Source organism: Petromyzon marinus, chromosome 39 (assembly GCF_048934315.1).
Source record: "Petromyzon marinus isolate PM22_M1 ecotype Great Lakes invasive population chromosome 39, UKy_Petmar_22M1.pri1.0, whole genome shotgun sequence".
NCBI lineage: Eukaryota > Metazoa > Chordata > Hyperoartia > Petromyzontiformes > Petromyzontidae > Petromyzon > Petromyzon marinus.
Genome location: NC_133705.1, coordinates 13,432,914 through 13,445,206, shown reverse-complemented (window position 1 = coordinate 13,445,206; position 12,293 = coordinate 13,432,914). Strand labels below are relative to the sequence as shown.

Genomic DNA, 12,293 nt, shown 5'->3' with positions numbered 1-12,293 from the left:
AGAACCCATTGTGAGATCATGGGCTGCGACGTTCAGAAAGCAAAGCAACGTCAGTCTCCACAGTGCGTGTAATGCACTGCATTCCCCAAGCCTGGCATTCGCCCCTCGTGTGTATACATACATATGAGGACATCGATAGAGGCCACTCGTTCAAATAACGGTGGCTCGTAAAGCGCCTTGCCAAGTTTTTTCCAGGACAAATGTCAAGTGCATTTGGAGGGGAGTGGTGGAACTATCGGCACGCCCCCGCCCCCCCCCCCCCCCTCTCTAAAAAAACACCCCTCTGCATCGGTGAGGACGAGTCTCCTGGTGCACGCCGTGACTCCCACCCCCCCCCCCCACCTCCCCGCTTCCTATGTCGCCTTCTGCCGGACCCGCAAGGACCAGAAGGAGAGTAAGTACACGACCCTGCGCTCCAACGTCACGAGCACCACCATCACGGGGCTCAAGCCGGCCGTGGTGTACGCGCTGCAGATCCGTGCACGCACCGCCGCCGGCTACGGGGACTACAGCCCCGCCGTTGAGTTCAAGACGTCGCCCGACTGTGAGCGGCCCGAGCGCCCCCGTGGCACGAGCGCACGCACGCACGCTCGGGCACCGATCTCGCCGCCCTCGTGGCGGACATATTGCTCATCCCACCGCTGCGCACTTGTCTAGGCAATACCGGCGGAGTGGGCGGTAACCGACCCCGTTGTGTTGATATTAATGATGGAATCGCGGACGTTCATAGAGAGAGCAATGCAGCGTGGGTCTCCACGGCACGCGTGCGTAAATGCACTGCATTCTCCAGGCGTGCGTTCTCCGCCCGAGCGGACTTCTCGGTGAAAGTGCCGGCAGTGGGCACCTATGGAGGCGGAAGGGTGCAGGGGTCAGTTGCGTGGACACGTCCACGCCCGGGGGCGCCGTTTCGTCTCCTCATCTGAAACCGAGTTGGTGTGCGAGAGGCCGAGCGTCCGGGATCGTCGAGTCGACCCGTGGGGGTGGCGGTAGGCCGAAGACGAGTTCAGATAATTGCCACTGATGTTGGCCGTGAGTGGGAATTGAACTCGGGGGTCGCCGGGTTCGTAGTGCAGCGCGGAGGGAGGGGCTGGTGGGGAATCCCAAGTTGGGCAGTGTGAGGAAACGAGCGTAAAGAGAAGCGTTTCGATCTGCAATTCGCTGGTCGTGCACAGCACAGATGGGATGACACAGTGTGTGTGTGTGTGCATGATCACATGTTCACACGCGTGCATACACTCGCACTGACACGTATTGCGACATACACACAGCAAGTATTGTTCAATGCTCATCAAACTGATTTTCTCTAATTTGATGTGCGTGGGTTTGGCTGAAGCGCAGAGATCTTGGAATGCTTTGACATGCTGGTTCTATCCCTGATTTGTTTAAACATTCCAAACACTTTTTTTTGTTAGAAGAAAGGACATTGCAAAGAAGTGACATTCTTGTTACAACTAAAATTTGAATACAAGTTGTACCGTATATAAGAACCGTGCTCTAAACAACTTTCCAAGCTCATAATATCCAGAGTAAATCTACAGTGGCCCCATACATATATTAAGCAATTTGTTTATAATGTTCCCATCTGATCAATTCCACATGGTTGCAAAAACCAATGCCCTTACAAATCATACAGACGCTGTCGTACTAGGCAAAGGCTCATCGATCAAATAAATACTTTCTTTGATAAAGTCCCTGTAAGATAGTTTAGTGTTTTCTCGATACAGACGTTGGTACAATGTAATTACATTAGTGTTTGCTTGTGACGCTGATTCATGCCGCCAAAGCAGGTTGTTCGAAATTGTGAGCAAGACGTATGGAAACGGTCACCTAAGTCACCGGTAATGGTTATAGTGTTGAGTCTTTCACAACGGACACCGGCGGGCACGTTTTATCAAAAACGTGACAGCGCTGCGGAGATACCGCTCGTGTCGATGAAGCGCCGTTCACGCCGTGTCCTGTGGCTGTAAGCGCGCTTCGAGTACGGTGACAACAACGCGGTGTCCAATGGGCTGTGAAGTTGCATTCGTATCTCAGTTCATAATACAGGTTTTATTTTGTTTTTAGGGAGGGGGGTTAGATCGCCCGTATATAAATGTGTCGTTAAACCCGCCACCACCCGGCACATCCAATTAAGTGAGGTTGTGTCACGTAAGCAGAACGTGGACAATTCGCTACTGGTACAGCACACCGGTGTGCTGGAGAGCAAATCCACAGCATTTACAATCCGAGGACGACGTTTCACCAGTGATTACAACTGGCTGCCGCCTGATGATGCCAGTTGTAATTACTGACGAAACGTCGTTTAACGGCCACATTTATATCCACGCGATATAACCCCCCCAAAAAATCCAGCATTGTAGATGATATTGGTCGCGAAAGCCGACTAAGCGTTAAACTGACATCTCAAGTCGGCCAATTTGCCAGCATTCATCATCGTCGTCATGGCCATAATCCCCCTCTTCAGTTGTTTCCTTGGAGCGGTGAAGCAAAGTGGCTGACCTAAGGATCATCAACCGCAGTTGGCAAAAAAAAAACAACGAATGTGCGGAGACAGTGGCTAACAAAACCGTCACGACGGCGTTACTTGACTGGTCAAATTGGCCTATCATTTGCATTATTAAGCGCAGTGTCTCATGCCGAAGAAGAGCGGTGGTCACAGGGTTTGGAGATGGTGGTACGAAGAGTCACTCAAATGTAATGCAGCATGTAACCTTGTATATAGATGTACACTCAAATGCTGGTGTACATTTTCATGAAAGTGCAATCAAAATATACAGATATAAAATTCAATTAGCATGCAATGGTTATTGCACAAGTACGCTCATTGTAAGGGTAATATTATTCAAAAAGTTATCATGAATGTGCATTTAACAAAAAATAACCTTCAAAACTTTTAGACCGACAATTCTTACTGCAGGGTTCCCCGCTGATCCCAAGGCGTAATGAGGAATTCATCACACGGATGTGCAAATGGCGTGCAAGCTTCTTTTCCACACTATCTCCTGTATCGATGTGAACCTTCGCGTGCTGTAATGGTTTGCGAATAGAGCAATAACAGTGCCGTGAGGATCACCCAGGCCAAACACATCGATAGACACAGGATTGCTGCAGATGTTGTTGGGGGGAGATGCAAAGTGGAGGGGGCGGGGGAGGGTCAATAGATGCCGAGTGGCGACTCTTTGTTTCCCCCAGGCCATTTTCTATCCGACGCACATCCATGCGGAACTGCGAGCGCGTTTGCGATTCGTCAACAGCTTTTGCTGCCGCATATCCTCGCCACAATGCATGAAAGAGAGGTGGTGTGGATGGTGATGATGATGAGGCGCGTTCCGGAAGGAAGCGAGGCAGAGAAAGACAGATGCTCGCTCGATGGGCTTTGAATGAATGGGGAGGGAAAGCCATACAGTGAAATGAAGAGGAAATCTCCAAGATATGGGACAGAGTGGACGAAGTTGGAGTCCAATGCCACTGGGCAGAAAACTCAAGTGAAGTTCTGGATGCACTGAATGGCACGTTATTTTAAATAAATATATATAAAGCGCAAAACCTATTTTAAATTCGCCAAAAACGTAAAACTAGAGCAGCTCTCTTTTCAAAATCGCATGATGTGGTCCCTTGGCGTTCTTGAAGCAGTGGCGGAAATTCCATATTCCTATGGTGGGGTTCATTCTGTCTCGAGCATGACCACTGCTGACTTACCTCCAAACGTTTACTGCATTTCCATCTAGAATATTAAAATTAAGCCCGAAGTTGGGTTGGTGGTGCTAGTTTCGGTGTCTTTCATTGGAATGTTTTGAACGCCTTATCGGTGCATGCACACTAAATATTTACAAAAAATATCCGCAATTAATATTCGAATAAATATTCACGAGAAATAGTCACAATAAATAGTCACAATAAATATCCGCAATGAATATGCACAATAAATAGTCGCAATAAATATTTGCGATAAGTAATCACAATAAATATTCACCATGAATATTCACAATGAATATTCACAATAAGTGCGTGCATTCTTGGAGGAAAATCAGGACGAGAAAGAAGGACGGTTTGTGTATTGATTTTGATCGCGTTCATTTCAGAGCATAGTTTAAGTTCCAGGTGGCAATGTGCGGCCAAGCGCTCGGCTCACAATCGGTGGGTTGTGAATTCAAACATCCGGTGGTTGGGGGTTTCAACTCGACCCATCGCCCCCCTGAGTCGTTGACGATAGTGTCTGCACATGGGATTTGGTCCATATATATTTAATATCCAGCGTTATGGGACGCAATGCGCGTGGATGACGCTATATGAAGTGAAAGTATTACTCGCCCGCAAACGTAGATTAATAACAATCTCCGCTGCCGATATTCAGAGCACGGTGATGCTGAAATTCTCTCCGATTATTCGAGAATGCGGTCGCGGTCGCTGGTGACATTCGCCGAGCCCACGAGACGTCACGGGCGTTCCATTTCGGCGGGCCAAAAGCTGGCTGTGGGGCGCACGTCACCCAAGTGAAGTGACCACTCCGCCGGAAAACATTTTTAGCGGGCGTTCCGGTCATTAGGAGCGGCGGCGAGTGGCTTGGCGCACGGCGCGACGCATCGCGCCCACCATACAAAGGGTGGCAGCAGCAGCAGCAGCTATAGCGTTGGATGGAATTTGTCAAGCGGCGCGTGTGTGCGCGCGCGCGGGCGTGTTTTTATTTTGCCCTGTTATGAAAGGAGTTTTTGATGTGTGCTTTCCCAACAGACGTCGCCTCTCCGAGCGAACAGAAGCAGGACACCCTCATTTGGGCATTTGTGTTCGCTGTTATAGTCGTGCTGCTACTCATCACCGCTTTTTTCATCATCAAAAGGAGGTAATAAGCAAGGGCACCGGGGCGAGCTCTTTTGCTCTCTCGCCGCCGCACAAACAAATTCGGTTTGCCGTTTCCCTCCCTTTCATCTGAGCCGCATGTGTACACGCACGCACCCACACCCACACACACCGCGTGTGCATTTAATGCCGCGCGTCCGTGCGTGCTCCTCTTTGCATAATGGGTCCAATTCTCATTTTGTGTGGTCCGCTGTTTATTTTGTGGCGTAAATAGGCAATCTCACTTGAAGTTGATTAGAGATCGTACCATCAGAGCACACATTGGCTTTTTTAACGCGTTTATTTTTATGTAATTTTCTCCTTTTCTCGACCCCCCCCCAAAAATGAAATGAAGTGCACGTGTGCGACCGCGTCGAGTCGAATTGTTGCATGCGTCACGCTTCCTTTCGTTTAAGGAGGTGCGGTTACAGCAAAGCGAAGCAGGATTATGATGAGGAGAAAACCCGCTTCCATAGCGGCCACGGTAACCACACCACCTCGCACCGCACACACGCAGCACACCGCCTCTCTCGCCTCGCACACACCCATACAGCACACCGCCTCCACACACACACGCAGCACACCGCCTCTCACACACACACGCAGCACACCGCCTCCACACCCACGCAGCACACCGCCTCCACACCCATACAGCACACCGCCTCTCACACACCCACACAGCACACCGCCTCTCTCGCCTCGCACACACCCACACAGCACACCGCCTCCACACCCACGGAGCACACCGCCTCCACACCCACGGAGCACACCGCCTCCACACCCACGCAGCACACCACCTCCACACCCACGCAGCACACCGCCTCTCACGCCTCGCACACACACACACAGCACACCACCTCCACACCCACGGAGCACACCGCCTCCACACCCACGCAGCACACCGCCTCCACACCCACGCAGCACACCACCTCCACACCCACGCAGCACACCGCCTCTCACGCCTCGCACACACACACACAGCACACCACCTCTCACACACACACAGCACACCGCCTCGCACACACCCACACAGCACACCGCCTCCACACTCACGCAGCACACCGCCTCCACACCCACGCAGCACACCGCCTCCACACCCACGCAGCACACCGCCTCTCTCGCCTCCACACCCACGCAGCACACCGCCTCTTTCGCCTCCACATCCACGCACCACATCACGTATGCTGCCACTCTCAAGCAGCACGAATGCTCTTCCCATGCATATTTTGTTGAACTTGAAACTCGGCGACAGAGTAATGCATCGGCAACTTGGATACATACCCTCGATGGCTGTGATATATATATACCATGTTTGCATATATAACACATGTCATCACCAAACAGTTTTGTTCGCCAATCCAAAACATGCCAGTCAAATAAAGCTTCCGTCTTGTTGAAGAGAATGCCATTTAGTCAACACGGCCTGTGACGTGCCACCTTCAAAGCGGAGCCTCCAGTTGAAGTGCCATGCTCACACTCCTCCACCCCACCCCGCATATCAACGACACCGGACTCGGCACGTCACTCTCACACACACAGACATGCCACGGCTGTCAGTGGCAGGGGTGGAGAAGTGTGACTTCCCACTGTGAAGCCGTAGCGTGGATGATGTGTGGCACACTCGGAGGGGGGGGGGGGGTGAAGCTGCCCTGCCATGCACTTATCCTGTCACGGGCGCTGCAGTGGCTAGGAGATGTTAACGACCTCACAGTGGTATACGGGAGATTCGTGGGTTCGATCCCGATCCTGACGCCTGCTGTGTTATTTGGAGTTTGCGTGTCTCTCTCGGCATTATCATCACGATGGCTAGGAGATGTTCACTACCTCGCACGGGTATACAGGATTGTCGTGGGTTCGATCACGACCCTAACGACACCTGCACATTTAGAGTGTGCAACGTGTCCCCCGTGGTCACGCGCAGATTTTATAGCCAGGTCCTCCGGTTTTGTCGCTCCACGTGTAGGATCGACGTGCTTTCGGAGTATTTGGCTGCCGTACGTTTATGCGCAACAAGCCACTTCGTTGAGCTTTCGTTTGTGGCCAGGTCGCTCCTGGGAAAAAAAAAAAATAGCTGCACGGCTCATTGGCGGGCGTGACGCAAGGGTGAAATTTAAAATAGTTTGTGGTCCGTAGCCTCGCTGTGTGATGCGAAGGTTCAGCGACACTCGCTCAGCCACCGCCGCGACACCGCTTCCTCGTCCCCGACCCAAATTCCGCGTGTAGACGGGGACGCCTCTCGTAGAAACAATATACGCCTGGTGGAGGCCAATCAGTTTCAAAGGACAACGCATCTATAATTATCAAAACATCAATAATACAGATTTTTTTTTTTTGGGGGGGGGGGGTGTTGGAGAGCAAAGCCACAACAACACACCGGTAGTGCTGTGCTAGTCACGAATTGGCCACGTTCTGTTTACGTGACAAACCTTACTAATTGGCTGTGTCGGGTGGTGGCGTCTTTAATGACACATTGATACATTTACGCGATCTAACCCAAAAAACCTGTATGATGGATGATATTGGTCGCGAAAGCCTGCTCCGTGTGATCAGACCATGTTTGTTTGCATGTTCACCACACATACGCGCGGTTAATGCCGACTTGATTCCTTGCAAAAGGTGCTTGAACACCTTCACACCTGTTCTATTTCTAGAAAGGGTAAAGCCGAGTCTTATTTTTCATTCCTTGATGCTGGAAAAAAAAGAGTCCGATATTTATTATGGAGGCGGCCGCCGTAATTGTTCCTCGGTGTTCATATCCAATGCTGAGTTTGTTGAGCTGTATTCTGTAAAACCATACAAAACATAAACTAGTTGGTATTACATTCGTGTGCATGTATGTATGCATATGCATTGTGTGTGTGTATATGAATGGAAGTACTTACGTTTTTATGTGTGCGTTGCATTCACGTACAATGATAAATTCAAAGAAGTTGTTGTTACATGGAACTATCTTTCTGATGAAAAAAGCATGGGCTCATGCTCATCTCCATTCGTTGTCCAAAGCGATCCATTGCTGGTGCTAAGCCAATGGTGACAATTCCACATTACTATGCCAGAGACTATCTCTCCACAGAACAACCACTGTTGACTTCCCAAAGTGGTTCGTATAATAGCACGTAATATTTACACTCTATCCAACAACCTGTTATATTTTCAAAGAGGCGTTGCATAATAAGTCAGAGCAATGGCCCAATCATGACAAATGAGACGAACCATATGGAATTAGAGTACAATTGCACGATTGCTCTTCTTAGTACACTTTCTGGGAAAATAAGTTATCTTTCTGCACTGGGAGGATAATTCTTAGTGGCCCTAAAGCTGCCGCAAAGGAAAGAAATTGGTTCAGAGATGACGAATGATCGGACACAAGAAAACAATTGATTTGTTTATGTGCAAATTTGTAGTCTTGTCTGTGTGTGAGTGTGATTATTGTTTTTTTTTTACCTGTGCATAATAAATGTAACCCGTGGGCTTATGCCGAGCCTTGGGTAATTTGTCACTTTGTCGTCCACAGTGAAACTGCCGGGTTTGAAGATGTACATAGACCCGCACACGTACGAGGACCCTAATCAGGCGGTCCACGAGTTTGCGAAGGAAATTGATGCCTCGTGCGTCAAAATCGAACGAGTTATCGGAGCGGGTGAGACTTCTCGAGTATAAACCGCGTCCGCGTTGCCCCGTACCTCGTGGTCCCAATGACCGTTGCGGGATCGTCACACCCAAGCGTTGGGGCAGGTGGGCTGGGGTAGAGAGTGGGAGGAGGAATGCAGGGACTAAAATTTCCGCACGCAAGCAGTGGTCCAATGCTGCACGTCACGGCATAGATGAGCAGTGGGGTAGCACTCATCTCCATGGGTGGTGACCCCAAGCCACTGGTTTTAAACTCACATTTCTATAGCAACGGCCAGTCTCTCCGTAATGTGCATCGTAATAATAGTCATACTAGATTACGTACATCCCTTCTTCACGCACTGCCGGATGAAGGCCTCCCCACGTCGTGTCAATAATGGCTTTGGCATTTCGTTGATGCTGGCCGTAGCCCAAATTTAAACTCTGGGCCGCCGGGTTCATAGCGCGGTGGGTTAATCGCTTGCGTCACTGCTGCACACCCCACAGTTAACGCTGCTTACACCTCGAGCTGCTGCGGAAGCTCAAATGCAGACTATGCGCCCATTATAAATAAAATCGCCACATTTAACTCGTCCGGTTGAAGCTGGCCATAGTCACACCTCTCGGAAGCGAGGCCACTCATGCTGCGCGTGCACGAAATGTGCTCGTGTCAGAGGGCTGCCCCGCCGCCGTCCCTTCTTCCAGGGTAACGGTGGACAAGCCGGCGTCTTCCCGAGCCACGCGGGGGTCTTACGTCCACCACACGCGGCTCTATCAAAGGGGCATGACGCAGAACGCACGATCACAGTCGTAGCAAAGAGATAAAGGAATGTCCCCCGTGTTGTGCAGAAAGCCGTCTATTGGCTCTTTGCGGAACTCACAGGTACTTGTTGGTCTCCTACAGGTTAGCCACCCCTGTTCCAGGGCAATACAAGGGCACGTTGCTTGTGAGAACTGCGCTCATATAAGGGTGCGCTTATATCCGGCCTTTGCTATATACACGGGTGCATATATAATGACGGGAAGAAAGTGACATCATTGGCATGTGCCACCCACTGTCGCCATCGTCGATCCCCTTGGCCGCAGGCGAGTTCGGGGAGGTGTGCAGCGGCTACCTGAAGCACCCGGGCAAGAAGGAGGTCTGCGTGGCCATCAAGACGCTGAAGGCCGGCTACACCGAGCAGCAGCGGCGAGACTTCCTGTGCGAGGCGAGCATCATGGGCCAGTTCGACCACCCCAATATCATCAGGCTGGAGGGAGTCATCACGAAGAGTGAGTTCCACACAATAAAACTTACCTAAACTATTTTTTTTATTTCGCAAAGTAAGGCCCACCGAGCTATATAGGTTTTTTTTTTTCAGAATCATAATAAAATCAGAATGTTTATTTATACTGGAGGAATCCGATGAGCTATGAATCTGTTTTTCACAGATGTCCAGTAGTTTCACAGATGTCTGATAAATTTTGATTTAAAGCTTTCGTGACTGCAGTGATTCATATTCTTGGTTCTTTCGGTAAAGTCACGTTGAAGGGAAACAATAAAATAATATATATAAATCAATAAAATTCTCACGACGTTTCGACTACAACACAAACAGTCATCATCAGGTGTGAAAACCAACGGCAAGAAACATTTGAAAGAAGTGGCGGTTTGTATTTATTTATTTATAAAACGTTAGCACCACGGATAGCGATGTGGCAGTTTGTTTATAAGGACGAGCCCATCTTTGTTCGGAAAAGAGGATGGGGGAGATGAAAAAATAATGTATGCTGTCTGAAAGCCACCATAAGCGTGAACAATCAATTAAGACCCGAAATGGTTTATAAAATCCTTCCAATGATTGCTAAGCCAGAATCCATCTTCTCGGTTGAAATTGTCTCTGTGTTTGTATATGTGGATAGCCTCATGAACGAATCTCTCATGGTAGCCAGAGGGCTTGCAAAGAACCTCTGTCTTGGAGAAGTCAATGTCATGTGAGCCTACTGAATTATAACAGTGATCTGCCATGGCCGAGGTGTTGGTCCTACCATGTTTAAGGTCTGCTTTGTGTTCACGAATGCGGTGCGAGACATGTCGTTTGGTTTCTCCAATGTAACTACTACCACAGAGGCAACTTAGTTTGTAGACACCAGGGTACTGTATGTCCGGAATCACATCTTTTACAGACGGAACCAGATCACGGATTTTATGTAATGTGTTGAAACGGACCTGGATCTTGTGTTTATTCAAGATTTTGGAGATCTTTTTTGTGATCCCCACAATGTAGGGTAAAGTGATGGTTTTGAAAGGCTCCTCAAGAGGGTCCTTCTTCATGGTTTGAATGATAGCTTTGCGGATTGTATAGTCGGAGTAACCATTAGCCTTAAGAGCTTGGTGTACGTGCTTGAGTTCACTGCCTATGTGTTCCTGGTCGGATATGCATTGGGCTCTATGGTGCAGAGTCTTGATGAGAGAATTCTTCTGTGATGGATGGTGGTGGCAATCCGGTTTCAGATAAGCATCTGTATGGGTAGCTTTCCTGTAGACAGAGTGACTCATTGAACCATCAGGTCTCTTTATATTAGGACATCAAAAAAAGGAAGCTTGCCATCTTTTTCGACTTCCACGGTAAATCTGATGGCTGGGTGTATGGAATTGATGTGGTTGAAGAATTGAAAAAAGTGGCGGTTAAATTTTATTGTTGTGGTTTTCACACCTGATGATGATTGCTTGTGTTGCATTCGAAACGTCGTGAGAATTTTATTGTTTTATATTTTTATTATTTTATTGTTTCCCTTCTACGTGACTTTACCGACAGAACCAAGAATATGAATCCCTGCAGTCACAAAAGCTTTAAATCAGAGGTGACTTTATCATTGTGTGAAAATGTTTCATAGCCCAATACTCTAGATGCACGTTGATTCTAAATGCGGAGGGAAAAACCCGAGGACCCGGAGAAAAATCCACGCGACCACGGGGAGAACATGCAAACTCCAAATATATACATGTCAGGGATCTGGATCGAACCCACAACCTTATGTAGGCGAGGTAATTAACATATTTCCGCCGCGGCACCCCAACCAATCAATCGAACAGATTCTAGACAAGGAAGAACAAATACATGTATGAATTATGGCGGATACATTTGATGGTATCTGTACAGTGGCAGCATATACACACCGAATCGATGTTACGTCTGTACAGATTTAGATTGGTATAATTGTACCCTTGCGTTTGTGGGATTTTCTTGAGGTTCTCAAGTTGAATCACATGTACGTTAATGAAATTGACAAATAATAGGGTTTTTCCCCTTTTTTCTGGCAACAAAACTGAAACCTTTTTACAAGGATTCATGTCTGCATTAACCACAATACCTGCAGTCAAAATGCTAACAAAAAAACATACTATGATAATATATGCATTGTCCTTGAAACTGATTGGTCCACAGACATGAATCCTTGTTAAAAGGTTTCAGTTTTGTTGCCAGAAAAAAGGGGAAAACCCCTATTATTACATTTTGGTACTGGCAAAGGAGGTCTAATGGTGTACATATTGACAAACTTTCCAATGCAGGACCCTTGATGACAAAAATATTGAGACTCAAAGTACCCCTGTTGTTAGTTCTAGTGGTTTCATTTAACCTCACAGTTGTAGTTCTACAACTAAGATGCTGAAGGCCGGCCACACCTACTAGACATCTGTGTAGTTCTACAACGATGATGATGACGATGTTGACAACATCATTATGAAGCCACTTTCAATGTACTCCTGCACCCAAAGGCATTACTATAGCCGCTTTGGTTCTGCATATCTGCAGTATAAAAGCTTACCCCTTGATGTGCGCCGTGCATCTCATTTTTGTTTGTGC

General features: G+C 48.4%; 1 protein-coding gene across 1 annotated transcript in view; it reads left to right on the top strand.

Moving 5' to 3' along the window:
- LOC116950468 (ephrin type-A receptor 4-like) overlaps window positions 1–12,293 on the top strand; it is a 112,074-nt gene that overhangs the window by 62,465 nt on the left and 37,316 nt on the right. The window contains exons 7-11 of the mRNA XM_032968243.2: window positions 382–544; window positions 4,732–4,840; window positions 5,253–5,320; window positions 8,351–8,476; window positions 9,532–9,717. Coding sequence (XP_032824134.2) covers window positions 382–544; window positions 4,732–4,840; window positions 5,253–5,320; window positions 8,351–8,476; window positions 9,532–9,717 — 652 coding nt within the window. The remainder of the gene's footprint in view (window positions 1–381; window positions 545–4,731; window positions 4,841–5,252; window positions 5,321–8,350; window positions 8,477–9,531; window positions 9,718–12,293) is intronic.